Genomic DNA, 21,163 nt, shown 5'->3' with positions numbered 1-21,163 from the left:
AATATTATAATGATTAAAAGTATATAATTAGGTAAATAAATAACAAATTAAATACATATTTGGGAGTTATATAACTAAAAAATAGTTTGTCATATATATCTCAGAACTCTACTTATTGTCCTGTCAGACAACTAGCTGTTAGAAATTATTTTTTTCTTAAAAAAAAAAAATCAGCTTTGAGTATGTTTTTAATTTTTATATTCACATTAATTTTATATTTTTTTAAAATATTTAAATTAATTTTACTAATTTTTATCGTAATATTTCTGAATTGATTATTTATTTACGTCAGATAATACGTGATATTTAATATATAAAAAAAAATAATACGTAAATTTTAATCAGTTCAATATTTAAAAAATCAAAAGATTTTAGCTCACTCATAATCTATAAATCTCTAATCTTCTCTTTCCATACGTGGCAAGCACTTCCTCTACCGATTATTTCATGACAATTCACAACGATTACATACTGTCGATACAAATCATCATCGTCGTTTAGAGATCATCTTGATAGTCTTGATTATCTTATTAAAGAAATTTTTTTTTTATAGGAACTTAAAACACAAAGTCTGACCACATCCGACGAAGGGAGGCAGGCGAAACTTTATAAGTAGCTCGAGATACCATTGCTACGAGCACTAAATGCCTACAAGATATCCAAAAAAGTCTTATTCCATGTAGGATTTGTTTTTTAAGGCATAATTGGTCAAGTTTTTGACATATATCTCGATTTATTAGAAATTAAATTGGTTCTCTACCCGACAGTGAAGATCTACACCGAGGGTCTTCAATCATTATCAATTGTCATGAAACAATTAATTGAACAAAATTATCATAATTAAGAAAGATTAGAACTTAATAAAACATTTGAGATGTAAAACAACTATCAATTAAGGACCAGAAAAAGAAGCATTCTTTACAATCAAGCAAAATTTTCCCACCTGGACAAACAAATCATCCAACTCTCTCCATTGATTCCCCTGTTTATTCCTCCATATAAAATCAAAAAAATTTCACCTAACACCTATTTTAGTTTCAGCCTTAAGCTTATAGATGAATTTGATGCTTCAACCCGGTGTTTAAAATCTTATCTGGCCCTATAAAGATAGATAGATCATCGTTCAAACTTATCTTCTCCTCAAGAGATCATGAGCGGTGAGAGGGAGATTTCTCAAAAATCTTTACTATGCACGCAGGGAAATTTATCATCTTTTTACCATTTCTGAGTTTGTCGATTCTCTGTTGCTTCCCCTTCGTTGACTGCAAATTTTGGTTTTGATGATCTTGAAGATCTCGAGGAGGATGAATAACCGGGAGAAGAACTTGACTTCTTTCTTCGCCTTTGTTTCTTTGGAGGAGTTGGAGGATCCGTGCGTTGTACGTCTTTGAACATTTCGGACACAGATTGTTGCCCCAAAGTTTGTTCAAACTCTGTTCAAGTCGCAATAAAATGCATTGTTAATTAAAAAATTACTTGCAAAACTTCAATAGAAAAATGGAGATGCAACATAGTCTTCAGATTTATCAAACTACTTGTAATTGCATCAGATTTGAACTGATAAAACTGTGAGATTATGAAACTACCCACTATTGACTTGTCTTGGTTGGCATCAAACAAAATACTAAAAAGAGTACAACTTTACATGTTTTTATCTGGGATATCTCCTTTGGTTTAATTCATTTGCTATTCCTTCGTATTCACAAGAACATGTACAAAAAGTTTATAATTCTAGCAATGAAGGAAAAAGAACTAGCAAATGTAATTGAATCAAATGGGAGATCAATACAATGACATGGTAAAACAGCATTGCAATGTGAAAAATTCAAGATTCATTCCAAGTTCGATGAATTCAACTTCTTTAGCAGATCCATTGAGACAATCCAAAATTGTCTTCCAACTTGGTGGGACTTTTGTTGAGTCTAACTGAGGTACTATCCACTATCCCATCCGTGTTTGGTTCTGTAAAAGATGCCTCACATCACTTGAAAGAAAAATGATGGTTTACACTTATAAATAAGAAAATTACCTAACTTTAATCTATATAGCATGGAAAACTTTTATGCACCAACATAGCCCAACCGATATGAAATGCTAAACCTTTCATAGATTGATATAGCATCGGATGGAGAAAAGCTAATAACCAAGATAGCTCCAAAAACTGTAAACTATGGCGAATGGATAACAGCCAGGTTCACACAGATAACTTCCCCTAATCAAGAGAATATAAGCTGCCAAGTTAACCCCAAAACCAGGTCCCAATAAATGGTGCCAATAACGTGGTTAGAGTTTTGCCGAACCCAATTGAGGTATTACCCCGTCAGATTTTATCCTATAAAAGCACCTCAATTAGAAAAGAGAAAGATTTTATTTTATAGAAGATATCTCACTTAGAAAAGAGAAAACAAATTCTTCTAATAACTCAGAAGATTCTCTTAACTCTAATTAATCTGAGACGAAAAACCTCTTGCAAGCCATCTTCATCAGACAGTTTGATACAGGAAAACTCCAAATTTAAGAATGACTCTTAAATCTAATAAACTCCATGGATGATGAAGAAGGACATTATCGATGGCAATGCATTTTGTTACTTCACAACCTAAGAATGTTCATTTTGTTTGGAGTAAAAAATGTTAACCTAAGAATCTCCTAATCAATATTGTTTATGTTCAAGCATCATCAGTCTCACAATTGATGAGATTGGAAACCAAAAAATGCTTAACTTTCCCATCTATACTATGATTTGATATTACGACTTCAAATATAAACCCATAATTTGATTCAAAGTTGAGATTTTGATTAATTTTTCCAGGATGTTAGCAAGTATATCCAGATTTCCATTAAGGATGATCTATGCACCTTACTTGAGGCAAAGATTCAAGAGTACCGAGAAAGATGCCACAATAAAGTTCTGTTTTTGTTCTTTTTGCATGTGCTGTTCACTTTTCTGGCGAGTCTCAATACACTATTAACAGTAAATCAACTTAATTTCTATCACCTGTATTTCTACAAGAAGGACCCATCAATCCAAACACATTAGCTACAGAAACCATAAAAAATATTTTATTAAAAAATTAAATAAATCAACTTCCATTATCAATTGAACTTTTCTTGGACCACCCAAAACTGTCTTTAGCTGAGGCCATGAATTGATAGATTCCCCTTATTAGAGAAGTGTCGGCTCGTGACACAAGAGCCAAATTCTTACTGTTTCAACGCAAAGAATCTACAAAAACTTTTTCTATCTCTTGCAGATTAACTCACATAAAATAAATCAGAAGTTAGTATGGAGCTCTCCTATCCCCTCCACCCCTTAACCCACAGGTACCCGTGAAAAGGGCCTGTTTGTCCTTTTGTCTGATAGGAAATAGCCCAAAATCCAGATGGTAGCAAACAATAATTTAAAGAGCGTCACATCAAAACATATAGACACTGTAATATACACAAAATAAAGGGAAAGGATGAAAGACAAGAAAGGATTAAAAGGGGGGATTGAGAACTTGCCTTGCGAGGACCATGTTGAAAGAGAAAGAGAACTGGAATCTATTGGGTTAGCAAAAGAAGCTGATGAAAAATTAGGACCAGGTTTGAATTCGTTCATCTGCATATGATCAAAGCCAGTTAGAATATAAAGACAACTCATTTCAGGCATAATTGGAATTTAGTCATGATACAAGCGAAATGAAAGTGAAGAGATAGCAACCAAAGATTAAAATATTGATTGCTTACCCAACTGGGTGCACTGCCAGATGAGCCATCCCACCCAATATGTGCCACATGCTTAACATCTGTAGGGTACCCAATTTCCATCTCTCTCTCTTTCACAACTACAACAATACCATTTTCCCTTGTTAGCCCCAAAAACTATCAAAACTCAATCAAAATATACCCTGATAAAAATTGCTCAATTAGATACACAGTATATACATGTGTTATATCATGTATAGAAAGGGGAGAGGGTTACCAAATATTTGGGAGATAAATTTGAAGCTCTTGTAGATCCCTTTAATCTTGGTTGCCATGGTGGAGAGAAATCCCCGAAGCCTCGGTGGAGCTAGCAGGGACCTTATTCAAGGACGAATAATGGCACAGGTGAAGAAAACACCGAATAGAAAGTTGAGCAGATGATTCTTCTACGTTGCCTGCCAGAAAGTAATGTACTTTGGATATGAATTTAATATCAATTAACAATCAGCAATCAAAAAAATGCACATACCCAAAAATTAAAAAGAAAAACAAAAGGAAAAAGAAAAGGCAGTGCTTATCATGGAAGACAAAAGCAAATGCATGTGACGCAAGAACTATTTTTCCCATGAAACAAGGTTGGAATCTATCCTTCGTGTTAATCGGAAAAAAGATGTAGTATACTCTATCCATAGATGTACGTTTTGGTTCTCTAAATCAGTCTATTGGATATTGCGAAAACAACCCCAAAAAAAAAAAAAAAAATTGTACCTGAAGTTGAGTAATAGAGGAGAGAGATGATAGAAAGCTAAAGTCTTTTCACAGAAGAAGAAGCTTCCTCTTCATGATGATCTCCATTAAGTGTCGTGAGGCTTCTTCCTCCATTTCTATGGGAGACCAGGAAATAAAAAATGCAAAAAGAAAAAAAGGAAAAAAAGCAGAAACCTCTCTAAGTGGAGGAAGAAGCCAGGTTTAAACCAAAGAGAGAAGATAAAAGGAAAGGAGAGAAGATAAATAGATAGGGGTAAGGGTTAAATGGGAGAGAAGAGAAAGTGGGGAGCCATGAAAATGAAAAGGTTATGAAGAAGAGAGAGGGAGAGAAATAATAAATTAAGATGGTGGCGCTGTTGCGCTTTGTTTAAGAGCTGTTATGCATAATTGTTGTGGCTTGTGGGCTACTTTTGTAGTTTTGTTGAGTAAAAAAGCTCCAAGCTTTGGATTTTTTTTACTCCCAATCCTTCATTCCTAAATTTGAAGTCCTCTTCCCATTCAAATAATAAAAAGAATCAATGAAATTTGATTTTAGAAATTAGAAAAATCAGATTTAGTTGATGACAAATATGCATAGAGTGACAGGATGGTTAAAGCTGACATCATACAGAATCCGCTAAAAGAAAATTAAAGAACACAAAGTCAAAAGCAAGACAAAACTTTTAAGCATAAAAAAAGAAACTGAGAACAAAAAGTCAAAATGTATAACTCTCACTACTTCAACTCTCCTCAATTCAATTAATTCTAATTGCAGATTTAAAAATTTCTTAATTGTGTAATCCGCCAAAGTTTTTATGTTTGCAAAAATCTCATTTTTCATTCTCTCTAATTTGAAGATGATAAGGAACAAGATTTTACAAAAATTTGCAGAGTGAACTTGTAAGTATATTTTGTGAAATTGATGCCCCAAATGGCAGAAATCTCACAAATTGATTTTGATTTTCGTTTTTTATTTAGAAAGAAAAAACTTTGATTGTGGCGGCCACGTCCTGTGCAGCTGTTTCTTGCATTGAGACACAATCTTATTTTCTAGCCTACCAAACACACAAAATGTGTTGGTGACCTTAGGAGGACAATCTTCAGGATTCTTTATAAAATTATAAAATAATAAATAGTTGAACACCATAATATTTTCTAAAACTTAAAAAAAACAAGCTTGATTGTATACAACCATCAAGTTACAGTAATAAACTAGTGCTTAAATTCACATCATCAGCTGTACTAAGCTGGCCCAAGCTCCTCCTTAAAGACCTTCTTTAAAGGGAACTCCAGTGGACTTGAGCCAAGCTCCTCCTTGAATCAACTCACCAACAGTGAATTTTTTAGCCTCTTGAGGACACGTAATAACATGGAAACCAGGCCATTTCACTCTTTTACTTGTCCCCGAACCTGGTCCTTTGTTCAGATACTCACCGTAATACAAAGTCTTCAATGCAAAATCTTTATTCCACTCCGACCACCCCGCCGGATCAATGTGGTCACCGATGTAAGATTCCATCACCACAGTTCTCGAAAACTCCTTCCACGGTCGACCCAAATATGATTTGATCTCGCCCTTGACCGGCTCCAGATCTTGACTCGCTATTATGTTGCAATTTTGGATCGAGGTCCCTGTGTTTTGGTTTGGGTCTATTCGCCCTTGGGCTGTAACCATGTTGGCTTGTTTAGGCAAGGGCTTTCGCGCGATAAGCTTGCAGTTTTGAAACACTACTGCTGCATTGCCGAAGATGAAATCAACAGTGCCCGTGATTTCATTATCCCTATAGAATTGCCGATTTGAATGTGCGTAGAGGGTGTCTTGATAGGCATCGATCCGACAACGGTAAATAACGGATATGTCGGCTCCGACGCGAAGAGCCACTGCTTGATGCTTCTTTGGGCCAGCTGTGTTTTGGAACCAGATGTCTTGTGCTATGAATCCATCACCAACAGCAGCTGCAATCCCAAACGAATACACAGAAACGTTCAGAGAAATGACACTTTCAAAAAACAAATGGGCTTCTTGGCCTTCGTTTCGGCCTCTTATTATCCATGGGAAAACCTTTTTTTAACAAGGTGGAGATGGATCGGTCTGATCTACTCTGATGGCTTATAAATACGAACAAGCTAATTAAATTAGATTAGTCAGTATATGTAATTTATTTAGCTATAAAAATATATAAATTTGAAAAAAACAATTTAAAAAAGAAGAAGAAAAAAAACTTGTTACCAACAGTAGCTGACTTGAAAGTAGTGGTTCCATCAACAACATTCAAGTGTCCAGTGATAATGGTGAAATCCTTTCCATCACCGACAAGCATCATATTCTTCTTCTTCTTCCCAATCTCAACATTCTCTTCATACTTTCCCTTCTTCACATAAATCACATACCGACCCTTGTAATTCTCCGGCGCTCCCTTCACCGCTTCCTTCACCGTCTTGTACTTCCCACTTCCGTCTTTAGCCACCACAACATCAGCTTTAATCTTCCCACCCGCACTTCCCAGAAGCCTCCTATCTTCACTCCTCACCCACCATGGAAACTCATCTTCGTCATCACCCTTCTTCATACTCCCATAATCTCTTCCTCTCTTGGCTGCAACTAACACAGTCAACCCTGTTCTTGCTCTTGATGTCAACTCATCCAGCCATGGATTCATCTGGGTCTTCGCGTTTAGCCCGTCCGAGCATGTCTCGTGGCTGGTGAGGACGGAGCTCAGCCATGTATGTGCGTCTTCGAGGGAAGTAACACCAGGGTTTTCGAGAGCTTCCATGGAATCCACAGTTCTGTCCAGTGAATCACCCATTAACTCTACGCAGTCCAGCAAAGCTGCTTGGTCTCTGAGGCTGACGTTCTTCCCATACGCGATGACTCTTTCCGCCATGTCAATGGAATTTTTGAGTTTCGATGCAGTTTCTTCCAAGAAAGCTCGGAGTAAACCGATAACATCTTTGTTTTTCACGGCTTGGTTTGATGAGGTAAGTTCTGAGAGCTGGGAGAGACATGAGAATTCGTCATAAGCATGGCGACAGATTTGAGCAGAAAGCGGGTGATTAATGGAGGTGTTCCTGGAAAAGTGAACACCGAGAAAAGCAACTGAGGATATGAAGATGGTGAAAGAAAATATTAGGTAGAGAGCAGTTTTGCGATAAAGAAGAAATGTTTTGGGTTTATCTAGCAGAGAAGAATGCTGATCATGGGTTGTAGCCATGGCGGTGATGGTGGCTCCGCTGGTTTAATATAACCTGCAACCTTTCTTCCCCTATATATATATGTTTTACAGCAAATATTAATAATATATAATCGGAGCTAGCTAGCCAGTACTGATGATTGTGTATAGTAAAGTTAAATGTATAGATTAAGAAAATGTTGTATTCCGGATAAAATTACTCGATACAAAAGGCATCCAAGATTTATCTTATCTATAAAGAATAATAATTAGTCATCATATATTATGATTATCGCTGTAAAAGCTGCGATTAACGTTTTTGCTATGATCCCCTGATAAATGTTTTCTTGAATTTTGGTATTATAATGGTGTTTATTATTTTTAAATAAAAATTTAATTCTTATAGGTGTATATATATATATATATATAAATTCAATTTATTTAACTTAAATAATAATTTAATTATCAAATAATAAAGAATGATCAGATTTATATTATAATAATATTTAATATATCAGATTGAAATAATTTACGTTATTTATTAAATTTATGAGTAATAAAAAAATAAAGAAATATTTTTAATGAATATATACGAGGTTAAATTAATATTTATATATATATATATATTTGTGTATGTATTCGTCGACCCATTGCTACTTTCGTCGCATCACTATTGTGTATATTTCATTTGATAGGCTTCATGCAGTGCTTTTAGTTTCCATCGTTCGTTTGGTTAAAAATGCTTATATATATATATATATACAGTCGGCACGAATAATTACGTAGCGGATAACGTGCGGGGGATACATGCATGTAGCCGAACGCACAACACATTCACACACCCATTAAAGAAAACACACACACATATAACATATATAATTCAGAATGTGTGTATATATATATATATATATATATATATATATATATACGAATAATAATTGCTTTCTTTATCTTCTATTTCACAATTCAAATATCAGTAAAGTTGATCTACCGCTTCTTTTACACGTAGAAGCAGTGTAATATTTTATAAAAGATTGATGGATGTGGTTCTGTGTGTGTGTGTGTGTATATGTGTATATATATATATATGTATGTGTTTGTATATCTACTTTGTTTTCTTGAGAGATATGGAAACTGTATAAATGAATAGAAAAAAATAATAATATGTAAGCAATGGTAATAACAGAGTTAAGCTAATCCCTCACGAGTTGAATACTCTGATATTTCTTGGTCTGGTCTCCTCCTAAAGAAGTAAAATATCTTATTTATTTATAACTCATAATTCTTACATTAACTGGTTCGACATTACATAAGTATGACACTGATGTCAAATAAGATCATAAATGTAATTAACCATAGTTAAGCCGAAATATGTCGTTCTGCACGAAGAAGCTCCCTTGTGCGGTGGGAATCAAATGGAACATCTGCAACGATGAAAGAATCTAAATTTCACATCAAAGCTACTTTAGACGGGGAAGAAACGAAAGTAGAAGATAAAAATAAAAATAGAATTAGACCTGGCTAAATCTCAAGAGGTGTTCCTCGCCGGGCAACTGGAGGTTACCGCTGACGAAGACGACAATGCCCCCTGCGGAGGAGGAGGAAGGCTGAGAATCAATGGTGGTGATGGAGTGGCGGCATTGATCGAATGGAAGCTGGTTAAGCTTGGCAGAGATGTTGTCGACTCCCAGAACCTTGTGTCCCTCGAAGGTGAGCATGGAGGTGGGCTGGTAGAGCGAACAGAGGGAAGCTCGATCGTTGTCGAAGAGATGGTAGTAGTGATCTACAAAAACTTTCCCGACCAAGTCCACCTGATCTTCCATTGTTTTCACCCCGACCGATACTGATATTCAGTGTCTGTGTTTGTGGATGGATGATATATAAAGATTAAGATGAGCATAACATTCGGGTTAAGGCAACATAAAGGAGAGGGAGTGGGAGGGTGACGTTAATCTGTCAGATGATCATAATGCCCTTACAGGGGAGGAGAACGTAGGGTAATGGAGGAAGGGTAAATGGGGAAATTAGAGAAGAGCGAGGTGGAGAATCAACACTGCGCTGCATATGCACGCAAAGGCGTACGAGCAAAACTTGAAGAGCATAGCATAAAGCAGCAGTTCATTTTTATTTTTTTGTAAATATTTTTTTTAGTGTATAAGAAAAGGGGCGGCTACCATGTTCTGATAAAGGCTTTATCACCGTCCAAAACCTACTTTCTGATCTTTATCACAGAGAAATATCTGGTAACATATTTTCCAAATCCAAAAGGGAAAAAAAGAAAAATTTTCAGTTATAAGTGGAAGGTAAAAGAACACCAACATGAAATTTGCAGTGTTGATTTTAGTTTTTCAGTCGACATATTCAAAAAATATATATATATATAATTTTTAGATGTTAATGAGTATTAATTATATTCACCAACATTTGAACTCTTAAACCTCAGAATTAACACTTGAGTGTGTGAGATGAAAGCTTGGCTGATCTCTGCATACAACTCTCAAATAGCACCTCTCACCCACCGTTCACACAACTCTAAATTGATTTGATAAAACCCGTTTCTTTGTGCTTTCATTCAATGAATCCAACAGTTACTAACACTATCATATCTAATAACCCGACAACATCCCCTGGCTGTTACTGTTGGCTCCAATGACCAATCTCATGTTTTGTGTTAACCCTAATGATCCTTGACAATATTGCTCAAGCAATCCCAAGTTTTAAGCATGGAATCAATTATTACTTTGTTTGCTACTTATCACATTCCCATGTATGAAAATAAACATAAATATACATATATACATACATATATATATATATATAAACAAACACATTTAACTATGGCTATACAGATTAGTAGCTGCAAAATTTGGGTAAGGAACTTGAATAGGTCAGCATTAAAGTTCATGACTTCGTGTATTAATTTATGACTGCTGCTCATGCATCAATGTACATCAGAATACCAATAACTTGACTGGTTCATCTTCTTCATCTATCAGACTATATTCAACCTTTCTTCAGCAAAGAAACAAAAGGACTATCATAACCTTTTTAGACTACAGCCTAATTCACTGGCCTTACAAGTCTAGTAACAAAAACTAGCAGCCCAAGACTCAAGGTGGTTGCATCATTTTCAAATTTTGAAAATCACATGAACAACCCTCAGATGTGTAGAAAATTGATTTTTCTCTATCTCAAAACCAAAAAAAAAAAAAAAAAGATTCTTCTCTATATCACCTTCAGCTAATGCTCAAAATCATTCTTCCACCATCCCCTGTTTAGACTATACTCCAACTCATCTAAAAACCTAGTTTTCAAGCTCATAATATAGAGATTCCAAAAATCCAAAAAATCTAGCAACAAATACTATGTCTGCAACAAATCAATTCCAAAAAAAATAGACACAAATTTCAAATTTTATATAATATCAATATTCTAGATATAGAAATGTAGATTATAAATGAATTTCACGTTTGAATTGATTTAATCCAAACAAGCACAGAGTAAATACCCAATGCAACAAAAATGAAAGATAACAAATGTGAAACCTCTCCTAGTGACCTGAGTTTCCTTGGTCAAAAAGGAAGCTCCGATATCCAGGACTATTTGGTGAAAACATCACAAAACAAGCAAGACTCTATGCCACATGTTACTGAAAAATAGGCAGCATCAACATCTGAGTTTTTGCCAAAAGCCATAAACAGGTTAAAACAACAGCGACCCCCATTAAATCTTCAGCACATAACAAATGCCTTCCAGAGAACTCTGAACAACAAATTTTTGTAAATTTTACAGATAAAGAATCACCTACTTATATATTCTTCTCACAATACAGATTCTGTACATGTAACGATCAAAGGTTCCCGCCCCAACTCATATATTGTTTTCTCCTGATTTCCGCACACTGCACTATACTTAAAAACTATCTTCAGCTGAAGAAAAGTCCTTTTTATGCTAAGCAGTCAGCTCAAGGAGCTATTGATCCCATAAACCTAAGTAACTGTTATTTAACACCAAAACATGGCTTCAAAACGCATATGTTATGTTCATCAAACCATCCAGATCTACTCAAAACCCAAATGCCTCTCATGTTGCAGGAAGCCCAAAAAAACAAGGCTGACTGCAGCATCCACAAGAAACTAGAAATGGCAAAGCTATCTGAACTCTAAGTTAACAGTTCACATTTTTAAGCAAACATAACAATGGCCACAAAAGCAGAGCGTGTTTAATTGTATTCGAGTCGCTTGCACCTCAGGTGCTCAACCATACTAGTTGGTTGTGAAATTTGGAACCCAAGAGAAATTCAACTATAAGTGCAAGGTAGAATTCGAGCCGCTTGCACCTCAGGTGCTCAACCATACTAGTTGGTTGTGAAATTTAGAACCCGAGAGAAATTCAACTATAAGTGCAAGGTAGAATCTAACTCAAAATATTAAGAACTTGTATGATAAAAATGTTAATATCTGTCAAGCAGTAAAAGTATAATTTCTAAGGCAGGCGACTCTCATTAAAAAGTTATATGCTTGAATCATGAAAACCGGGTCCTTGCATTTGAGCTTAGCATCTCTGATACAACCCGAAGAGGGAAGAAAACAACTATATCACCTTATAGGGCCTCAAGACTTAGTTCCAACTCCTAGGCCAGAAGCCATGAACCCAATAGCCAGTCTTCCAATTATCCAAATAAATCACCTTCTTCACAGCCCAGAAAGAAACCGAGAGAGCGACGAGCATGAAAATCCTCTTAGTTTTCACGCTCTTCACCCTAACGAGCACATGCGTGATAAATGCCAGCAGCAGACCCACGAGAGTGTACAGGAAGCCAACCGCGAACCCTTCGGCTCCGAGCTGCATCCCGGATCCTTGGTAGAAGAATATCAGCTTATTCGGGTCGTTCCTGTCCACCAAAAACATCGGCATCTTCCTGATTATGTTGTGCATCGCACCTGAAACACTGAAGAAGTAGACGAAAACGGCTCCCGATAACCAAATCTTGCGGTCGTGGAGAAGAGTGTCCCCTGCTAGAATCTTCTTGATGAGAAATGGGGTCCAAATCAAAACGAATACTGCGATGAAACCGAGCTGCTTCTTGGACAAGAGCGGTGGCCGGTGAATGGGGCCGACGGTGAGTTTGGTCTTGGCTTCGATGAACTCGGCCATTGACTCAGCCATGCGGGAGAAATCGCCCTGGTCCATCTGCAGAGACTCGTCCTTGAGGTTTGCGGCAGTGGGGCCCACGAGGCGGACATGCGGGAGGGAATTGACACCGAAGAGCGCGAAGGAGGATTGAGATTCCTTGAATTCGATATCGCAGAAGAAAAGCTTCCCATGGGACAAGGAGGATCCATTGGCATTATTGACGACGAAGGAGGAGGCTAGAATGCCGAATTCGCGACGGAGATCTTGGAGGTGGAGTTCCGACTTGTCGTGAAGCTGAACGGCATCGAAAAAGACGAGGAGGGAGTACGAACGGGGAGTCTTTGTAGAGATCAGGAACCGGGAGACAGAGAGGTCGTTGAGATGGATCACTCCCGATTCCGATCCGGATTGGAGGGAGATGAGCTCGCTTATCAGATCCGTGTCTGGATCAGAACTGACGGAGAAGATGGTGAGGGAGATTAGAATTGAGAAGAGAAGGAAATGGATAGGCCCTGCGGAGATCGCCATTTTTTCTCCGCTGTAGTGGTGCGTTTGCGTTGAGTTGCGCTAGTTCGCCAAGGGTTTTGCTGCTTGTCGAGGGGAAATTTGACTACCCACAATTTGGATGAAAACGGCACCGGTTTGAGACAAGATCTTTAAACTACCCCCCAAAAAAAAAAAAAAAAAAAAAAAGGCATGCTAACTTGAATTTTTGATACCACAGTATAATTTTATGCACTAACAAACTTTGGAATTCCACACAAAAAAATCTTGGAAGAAAAATTCTGATTCATTCCAAATGAACTTTTTGAGTGATTAGAAACCAATTCAAATGGTACTTGGTAAATGGTATTTGTCTTCATTCCATCAAATTCTAATTCATCTAGCACCAATGTATCTCTCCATTCGAAAAAAAGTCTACATGATAAACATAATTCTTGAAATACAACTCAAGAGTACAGTAAGAGTTTAAGTAAATCAATTCAAAATATCATTCATGAATAGAAATTTTCTTGCAAAAAACAGCTCAATCGGTGTCTTATTATACGATTCATTATCAACTTTTCCATGTATAATGCAATCAAGAACAATAATCCGGGAATGATCCCACCTCTAAAAATATTGTCAACCTCTCTTGCAATCTCTCTCCATTCACCATTGCGGCACTCCAAATAATTGCTTCATCAAACGCTCTACTACGAACCCATCTCTGCACCATACATGCATCTCTTCAAAATCAGTACTCGGAGAGCTAGCTTATTTCGTGTGCAAAAGACATGCAAGTCCACGACTTCAACCATAAAATCTTTGGTTTCCACAAAAGCAAAGCGTGCAAATAAACCAAACAAACAACAAAAGAATTTAACTGCAGTCACATGACAGGGAGCTCAGAAGCTAGAGCTTGCTTTGAGAAGCTCCTGTTTTGGCACTTTAATGGATAACCTATCAACTGGCCACCAAGACAGCTTAAAATCACGGTAAAAATGTGATTCAAACTTGAATATTATTCAACTGAAAATTCATGTTTTATGTCCAACATACTTGACAAACACAGACCAAAAAAAGAAAGCTTCTTCAACTTTAACATTGGCAGCCATTTTTCTACTTGCTCGACATTGATGTGTCTGGCTTCTTTTCCTTCAGCTTAAGGAATGGATCCTTCCAAGCCCATAAATAAACCTCAGAAAGAGTAGTAATACAGCAATTAAATGACTTGATTAACAAAAGATAAAATGAATGACAGGAAAGTCATTTAACAACTACATTTCATATAAAAAGCATCATATATGCAGTTTTCTCGTAAGCCCCATTAATTCGCAGCTTTTGTGAGATTTAAACTGCGCTAAAGTTAGTAGTTTAAGTGTTAAAGAACCACATTATAGTTTCCAAAACTTTCTGCTATGAAGCAGATTACATAAATCTTTTGTTGCTTTTGCTGCTTGTTTTTCATTATCACTATATTATCATCTATTGAGTATGATTGTTTCCCTAAAAATCTCAAGAGTCAAGACTTCCACTCTAAATTCATCTTGTTATTCAGACAAAACAACTTCAAAAATGGAGAAACCAATTTAAGCTTGACAGATGAATGTAAAGAATCATTTCAACAGACAACACATGAACTCAATAATAATTTTGTCAAATCACCTCGTGCAATGATAAATCCGGAAGTTGAAATCGGCATATATTAAACAAAGACATTTGCCCCATTAAAATTCAATTTGAAATGCCCACTTAGCCCAGCAGATATATTCACAATTGAGACGCTTAATGTGAACTTAACAAAAGCAAGAGTAGCACTCGTTAAACAGATCTTAGAGTACCAAATTTCGATAGTAACTCAAAATTGAAGCTAATTACAGATCACTAGAATCCCAATTCCAGAAGACACCTATCTAAAACTCAGATTTTATTTTAATGGTTAAAAAACAAAGAAATCCTTAAATCTAAAAGATCCTCGTCATACTCTAATCAACAAGAAGGGCTCTGAGCAGATTACGTGAATCAAATCCCTAAACCATGCATTTAAAAATCGTAAAAGCATGATAAATACATGCAGGTGATAGATCCAAAAGCTGAGAGTTTCAGAGTTGAAGGAAGAGAAAGGGGAAAAACATTACGTTCTGCACGAAGATGAAGTTGGCGACCACCACAGCGCCCACTATTCCGCCCAAGATCACCACTGGGCCCGTAAGCAGACTCCATTTTCTGTATATCATCTTCCTTTCCTTGTTCTTTTTCCCTCTCCTCCCTGCTACACTCAGAGTACATGCAATAAAAAAGGAGTAGAAAGCGTTTGATGGGCTTGGCTTCTATGTCAGTGTTATGGACCGTGTTAGAGATGAAACGACATCGTTTTCTTTTAAATTTTAAGAATTTTATGTTTATGATTAATTTAATTAAACGAAAAACTTCATTTTCTCCTTTTGCCTGACCACATATTTAGATGAATAAGTACATAAAACAAGAATATGAACATGAAAGTCTTGTTTTTTTTTTTTAAGAAGCCCATAAGAGATTTCACAGATGCAAGTTGTTTATATGTTGCTTCATCAGACTTCAATGTTTTCTCATGAATTTTCTTTCGCAAGGTGTTGACATTAAATTTTTTGCAAATCATATTGGAAATGCCTTTCAGTCTCCTCTTATTAAGCAATTTGAGAGCTTTATCAAGCTGTTTGACGGGACAGCAATGCTTTACCATCGAATATCAAGAGAAAGAATTCAGTAACAAACCCAAGTCCAGGATTTCGATCAATGTTTCATCCATTTCTCTCCATCTACTTTAACGACGTTGCGAAGCTATGAATTCCAGTAGTTACAAGGCATCATGATTAAATTTGCTTCAAAATTCCTCTCGAGATTAGTGTTTCCCGTTAAGACAATTCTCGGATGCATCATAACTATCACTCGCAGCAATACTCATGCACAAATGGTAGCATAGATTTGAAGTCCTTCCTCAAGTCTCTCTCCTTTAGATCACGCTATTAGCATACAACCAAAGGTCAAATCATTCAATCTCATTTTCTCATTACAAGTGCTTGATGTACAGCAAGATGTCTCCAATCTAGTATTACTTGAATCCAGATATCAGACGCTTATATGTTGCTTCATCTGGTTTCATCTTCATCTTCAACATATCATCGTGAGCTTTCATGGCCTTTTGCAGTTCTTTTACATTGCATAGCTCAGAAATCATAATGGTAAAACTTGTATTGTTAAACAAATTCAAGCCCTTCATGTAATTAAACACGCGGATGGCATCTTCTACTCTTCCTCCTCTGAATAGCGTATCAAGAAGCAAGTTATAAATTGTTACATCCAAACTGCCTTTCAAATTCTCCATCTTATTATGCAATTCAATAGCTTTATCAACCTGTCCATTAGAGCAGTAATGCTCCACCAAAGAACTGCAAGAAAAAGAATCAGGCAATGATCCTATATCTATAATTATAGTCAGTAGATCCTCCATTTCTCTCCATCTACCTCTACGACATTGTAAAGCTACTAATTTCGATAATTTTGAAGCATGAGGACTAAATCCCCGTCTTATAAGATCGCTTAACAATCTACATTCTACCTCAGATTGGTTCTCCCGGCAAAGAGCATTCGCCAATGCATCATAACAGCCATCACTCACTGCAATACCATTTCTACAAATGGTACCATAAACCCGGATTGCTTCCTCTATGCTCTCTCCTTTAGTCAAGGCCATTAGCATACACCCATAAGTCGAATCCTTCAGTTTGACGTTTTTGTTAGAAGCTCTTTGGAAAACCATCTCCGCAGCATACGTTTTTCCCAAAGCACAAAGCTTTTGGATCAAGGTATTGTTCTCGGATAAAAGACTTTCTGAAAGCAATTCTTTCTCAACCATTACACCCCAAACCATCTCGATCATTTCAGCATCTTTAAGTTTACATGCTCCATCAAGTATGGAGCTATATGTATCAAAGCCAGGATCAAGTTCTCTATCACTCATTTCATTTACCATGCTAATTGCAGATGTAAAATCCCCAATTTTGCTATAATAATCAATAACAAAATTGTAAATCACAAAATTATACACACCCATGTCTAGCAATCTAACAATCCTCTCCATTTTCCCATCTTTACAAAGAATCTGAGAGACTAATGACCAAGTAAACCCATCTGCCAAGACCCCATCTCGAATCATAACGCCATAGAAACACCAAGCCAGCCTAATCTCATTTCCATTCAGTAAAGCATCAAGAAGTGAATTACAAGCACTAATTGAAGGAAAAATCTTGTACATTTTCATCCTCCTGGACACCTCTAACGCTTCAAAAAACAAACCTTTATGCGCATAACATTCCATAACTAAGCTTAACAAACTGCACTCAGATTCAGTACCTTCAGAAGCTTGAATCATGGACTCTGCAACTAACGATGCAGGGTGGGTCTGGACCAGAGACTCGAAGACTGGTTTGAAGAACCTTGAAACACCCGATACTCCTGCAATTTGGAAGATACGGCAATGGGATTGAAGGTCAGGGTTAAACCCGAGATTGGTTACGGCCCAATTGAAGAAACCGAGAGAAACTTGTGGATTGTGTCGGGTTTTGTTGAGAATCTGGAGGAATAGAGGTGGGTTTAGCTTGGAGGAGAGGTTGAGATTTTGGAGGAGGGATACCCAGTTGTGTCTTTGAAGTAGAATTGAAGAGATCTGAGAGACAAGAAGGGTTTTTTCCATTTGGGTTCTCCATTTAAGAGATGAAGTTGAAGTTGAAGTTGAAGTTGAAAATAGTTTGGTGTAATGGCGAGTTCCGTTACGCAACATCTGCGTTTCCCTGAGCTTGCTTCAGGGTTCTGCATGTTTTTTTTGCTTTTTTCTCACATGGAAGATGGTAAATGGAATTAGGGAAGAGGAAGCTGGTAAAAGAAATTCGTAAAATAATTTGGGAAAATAGTTACACAGCTGTGGGATTTAAACCCTCATCATTAATGTCGTTTGAAAAGAAATATTAAATTAAATTTAATATACTCAAAGAAAAAAAAAAGGGGAAAGGAGGTATGGTTGCATGTGACAGGACCTGAACCGCATGTGAGTATGCCTACTGAATCATATGGGAATAGTAACAGCACTCGTTAATTCATAACAAATAATTAAACTCTCGTCTAACGCAATTATCACTGTTTGAAGAAGAAGAAGAAGAAGAAGAAGAAGAAGTGCAGTCCCAGTCAATTCATTAATAAGCTGCCTACACAATTATTCAATTGATGTTCAGTCATCTGATTACAATGAAGGAGGTAACCCACATGCATTGTTTGGGGCCAAGTGAAGGAAGGAGACAAATGTGGTTTACTACAAAAACTTGAATAAAAACCTCCTCTTGCATGTCGGTCATTTCTTTTTCTCTTCTTGGTTACCAAGAAAGTGGTTTCTGTTTTTTAGGGTTTAATTATTTTTTTATATGACTGATAATTTTTTATATTTATTTTGAAATATAAAAGTTAGATTGAAATAATTAATATATAAAAATGTTCAATCTTACAAACAAAACTAATTTTTATTAGTGATAATATGTTTTATTAATTAAAAAATACACACACATAAATCACAGTTTGAAAATAATTATCCAATCAATTAATTACTTGGGTCTATTTAATTTCAAAAGCAATAAGTTGACGGTAAGATGTCACTCAACTTACGAAATCCAGTTGTCAAATCCAAGAAGCTTACTATTATTTTAGTGTATGTGTATGGGAGGAATCAGAATCCTTCACGTCCATTTAGCAAAGAGAAACATACGGACCCACCTCCATTTTCATTCTGCAAACACCCATTGGAGGGCAGCCTGGTTTTCCAAAGATCTGCAACTCTTATCACTCCTCTCTCTCTCTCTCTCTCTCTGTATTATGTATACATACATATATTATTCGCTATAGTTTGATTCCTAAAATACCCATGTCGGCTTTGGAAAGGGGGAAAAAAAGAATTGAATATGCACCACTTTTTCTCCAATTTATCATAATTTTATGATCATCAGTACATCTTGACAGAGACTGATATTCCAGCTGGAGAAAAAACTTAAAAGCAAGCAGCTGCCTACCTCATTCTCTCCTTCAACTCCAGCGAAGCATAATGGAGAGAAGGAGAAGCCCCTCTTCTCCTCCATTAATGATCTCCACCTCTCTTCTCTTCATTGCAGCTTTAATGACGGTCTGTTCGCAATCTTCTGTAACTTCATCAAAACCATCCTTCAAAGACAACTTCAGCATCATGTGGTCTGAAGATCATTTCAAAACATCTGAAGATGGCCAGATCTGGTACCTCTCCTTGGACAATGACACAGGTATGCACATACATACACATATATACACAACATTCATCACCATCTTCTTCTTCTTCTTCCTTTATATTCTGTAGAGATATATATATATATATTTAATGTATATATGTTTGAGAAAACTGCAGGCTGTGGGTTTCAAACGAAGCAGAGATACAGATTTGGGTGGTTTAGCATGAAGTTGAAGCTGGTCGGAGGTGACTCGGCCGGTGTTGTAACAGCCTATTATGTGGGTTAAATTGTAATTTAGATATTCTTTTGTGGTCAAATTTTAAAAGTAGAAAAAATTAAATGGGAGTGAGTTTTGCAGATGTGCTCAGAGAATGGGGCAGGGCCAGAGAGAGACGAGTTGGATTTTGAATTCTTGGGAAACAGGAGCGGGCAACCATATCTGATCCAGACGAATGTATACAAGAATGGAACTGGAGGCCGCGAGATGAGACACATGCTCTGGTTTGATCCGACCGAGGACTTCCATACCTATTCGATTCTATGGAATAACCATCATATTCTGTAAGTCTCTCTCTCTTTTTCGAATCGAAAATTGGGGTTTACAACAACAATGTTGAACTGAAATTTGGTTAAACAAACAGGTTTTTTGTGGATAGAGTTCCGATTAGGGTTTACGAGAACAATGGTAAATCAAACAATTTCTTCCCCAACGAGAAGCCGATGTACTTATTTTCGAGTATATGGAATGCGGATGAGTGGGCAACCAGAGGTGGGTTAGAGAAGACAGATTGGAAGAAAGCACCCTTCGTCTCTTCTTACCAGGATTTTGCAGTTGAAGGGTGCCAGTGGGAGGATCCTTATCCTGCATGTGTATCCACCACAACGGAGAATTGGTGGGATCAATATGAAGCCTGGCATCTCACAGATTCTCAGAAAATGGATTTTGCCTGGGTGCAGAGAAACTTAGTCATCTATGATTACTGTAAAGATTCCGAGCGCTATCCTACATTGCCAGAAGAATGTTCGTTGAGCCCGTGGGATTGATCATCATAATCACCCACCCACTACTCGTCTATGTTCTTCATACTACTCAATTCACCAACAGTTTGTGGGGAAACCCATGTCATTGTATCATTGTTGATGGGTCTTTTACAATTAAATTTATTCATTTTCGGATGTATAATTAATCTTACATTTACTTCAAATTATTTTATTTCCATTCTATTTAATAATAATTACATATTTGAAATACATATACATATATTTTTTTTTTTACAAAAATTATTCATATATTCATAATTAAGTGATACATGAAACAATCTCTCACAAGTTTTTGTAGATTCAATTAAGTGGTAATCGGTCATATTTCAAATAATATCGAATCAACTTTACTTTTATATTTACATCTCTACTTCTCCGATAAAGAATCACCGAAAAAATAAATATTTTTTAATGAAACTAAAAATATGCGGATGAGAGAATTGCATATTATGAGCTATTAATCTACTCCGAATGGTATTGCAATAGTTCAAATGAAAGTATCTACCGAGAACATCATGAGATCGTTCCAACTTCACATAACACTTATGGATATAGTGCGTTCAACACGTATGTTGGCTTCTCTAAAAACGTGAAAGGCATAGGTAGTCTAATAATAAT

At 36.5% G+C, this 21,163-nt stretch overlaps 6 protein-coding genes across 6 annotated transcripts; 1 reads left to right on the top strand and 5 right to left on the bottom strand.

The window, feature by feature from the left end:
- Positions 1–875: 875 nt before the first annotated feature.
- On the bottom strand, positions 876–4,858 carry RIC10 (ROP-interactive CRIB motif-containing protein 10). The gene is made up of 5 exons (XM_022031710.2): positions 4,456–4,858; positions 3,965–4,142; positions 3,730–3,827; positions 3,505–3,601; positions 876–1,433 (listed from the first exon to the last, which is right to left on the bottom strand). The coding sequence occupies exons 2-5, from the start codon at positions 4,020–4,022 to the stop codon at positions 1,216–1,218; spliced, it is 471 nt and encodes a 156-aa protein (XP_021887402.1). The 5' UTR covers positions 4,023–4,142; positions 4,456–4,858; the 3' UTR covers positions 876–1,215.
- Positions 4,859–5,519: 661 nt separating this feature from the next.
- On the bottom strand, positions 5,520–7,712 carry PMEPCRA (methylesterase PCR A). Its single transcript, XM_022031694.2, has 2 exons — positions 6,665–7,712; positions 5,520–6,390 (listed from the first exon to the last, which is right to left on the bottom strand). The coding sequence occupies exons 1-2, from the start codon at positions 7,644–7,646 to the stop codon at positions 5,699–5,701; spliced, it is 1,674 nt and encodes a 557-aa protein (XP_021887386.1). The 5' UTR covers positions 7,647–7,712; the 3' UTR covers positions 5,520–5,698.
- Positions 7,713–8,848: 1,136 nt separating this feature from the next.
- NTL (NTF2-like protein) lies at positions 8,849–11,875 on the bottom strand. The gene is made up of 2 exons (XM_022031695.2): positions 9,122–11,875; positions 8,849–9,028 (listed from the first exon to the last, which is right to left on the bottom strand). The coding sequence occupies exons 1-2, from the start codon at positions 9,425–9,427 to the stop codon at positions 8,954–8,956; spliced, it is 381 nt and encodes a 126-aa protein (XP_021887387.1). The 5' UTR covers positions 9,428–11,875; the 3' UTR covers positions 8,849–8,953.
- Positions 11,876–12,021: 146 nt separating this feature from the next.
- LOC110806776 (putative dolichyl-diphosphooligosaccharide--protein glycosyltransferase subunit 3B) lies at positions 12,022–13,371 on the bottom strand. The gene has a single exon (XM_022031712.2). It carries the CDS (start codon positions 13,266–13,268, stop codon positions 12,225–12,227), a length of 1,044 nt encoding a protein of 347 aa, XP_021887404.1. The 5' UTR covers positions 13,269–13,371; the 3' UTR covers positions 12,022–12,224.
- Positions 13,372–15,835: 2,464 nt separating this feature from the next.
- On the bottom strand, positions 15,836–18,338 carry LOC148252840 (Tetratricopeptide repeat (TPR)-like superfamily protein). The gene has a single exon (XM_088207485.1). The coding sequence runs from the start codon at positions 18,040–18,042 to the stop codon at positions 16,315–16,317; it is 1,728 nt and encodes a 575-aa protein (XP_088063611.1). The 5' UTR covers positions 18,043–18,338; the 3' UTR covers positions 15,836–16,314.
- Positions 18,339–19,123: 785 nt separating this feature from the next.
- Positions 19,124–20,757, top strand: XTH8 (xyloglucan endotransglucosylase/hydrolase 8). The gene is made up of 4 exons (XM_022031684.2): positions 19,124–19,558; positions 19,681–19,781; positions 19,863–20,065; positions 20,146–20,757. The coding sequence occupies exons 1-4, from the start codon at positions 19,348–19,350 to the stop codon at positions 20,546–20,548; spliced, it is 918 nt and encodes a 305-aa protein (XP_021887376.1). The 5' UTR covers positions 19,124–19,347; the 3' UTR covers positions 20,549–20,757.
- Positions 20,758–21,163: the final 406 nt, after the last annotated feature.

This window comes from Carica papaya, chromosome 7, assembly GCF_054855325.1.
Source record: "Carica papaya isolate Zhongbai chromosome 7, ASM5485532v1, whole genome shotgun sequence".
In the NCBI taxonomy this organism is placed as follows: domain Eukaryota; kingdom Viridiplantae; phylum Streptophyta; class Magnoliopsida; order Brassicales; family Caricaceae; genus Carica; species Carica papaya.
This window is presented reverse-complemented; position numbering and strand designations above follow the sequence as displayed.

Excerpts from the sequence above, each read along its gene's own strand:
- RIC10 (XM_022031710.2), bottom strand. The coding sequence starts at position 4,022 with ATGGCAACCAAGATTAAAGGGATCTACAAGAGCTTCAAATTTATCTCC. Across the intron at positions 3,828-3,964 it reads ATTTATCTCCCAAATATTTG|TTGTGAAAGAGAGAGAGATG; the intron begins GTAACCCTCTCC and ends GTATTGTTGTAG. Across the intron at positions 1,434-3,504 it reads TTCAACATGGTCCTCGCAAG|AGTTTGAACAAACTTTGGGG; the intron begins GCAAGTTCTCAA and ends CGACTTGAACAG.
- PMEPCRA (XM_022031694.2), bottom strand. The coding sequence starts at position 7,646 with ATGGCTACAACCCATGATCAGCATTCTTCTCTGCTAGATAAACCCAAA. Across the intron at positions 6,391-6,664 it reads TTTCAAGTCAGCTACTGTTG|CTGCTGTTGGTGATGGATTC; the intron begins GTAACAAGTTTT and ends TTGGGATTGCAG.
- NTL (XM_022031695.2), bottom strand. The coding sequence starts at position 9,427 with ATGGAAGATCAGGTGGACTTGGTCGGGAAAGTTTTTGTAGATCACTAC. Across the intron at positions 9,029-9,121 it reads ACCTCTTGAGATTTAGCCAG|ATGTTCCATTTGATTCCCAC; the intron begins GTCTAATTCTAT and ends TCATCGTTGCAG.
- LOC110806776 (XM_022031712.2), bottom strand. The coding sequence starts at position 13,268 with ATGGCGATCTCCGCAGGGCCTATCCATTTCCTTCTCTTCTCAATTCTA.
- LOC148252840 (XM_088207485.1), bottom strand. The coding sequence starts at position 18,042 with ATGTTGCGTAACGGAACTCGCCATTACACCAAACTATTTTCAACTTCA.
- XTH8 (XM_022031684.2), top strand. The coding sequence starts at position 19,348 with ATGGAGAGAAGGAGAAGCCCCTCTTCTCCTCCATTAATGATCTCCACC. Across the intron at positions 19,559-19,680 it reads CTCCTTGGACAATGACACAG|GCTGTGGGTTTCAAACGAAG; the intron begins GTATGCACATAC and ends AGAAAACTGCAG. Across the intron at positions 19,782-19,862 it reads GTGTTGTAACAGCCTATTAT|ATGTGCTCAGAGAATGGGGC; the intron begins GTGGGTTAAATT and ends TGAGTTTTGCAG.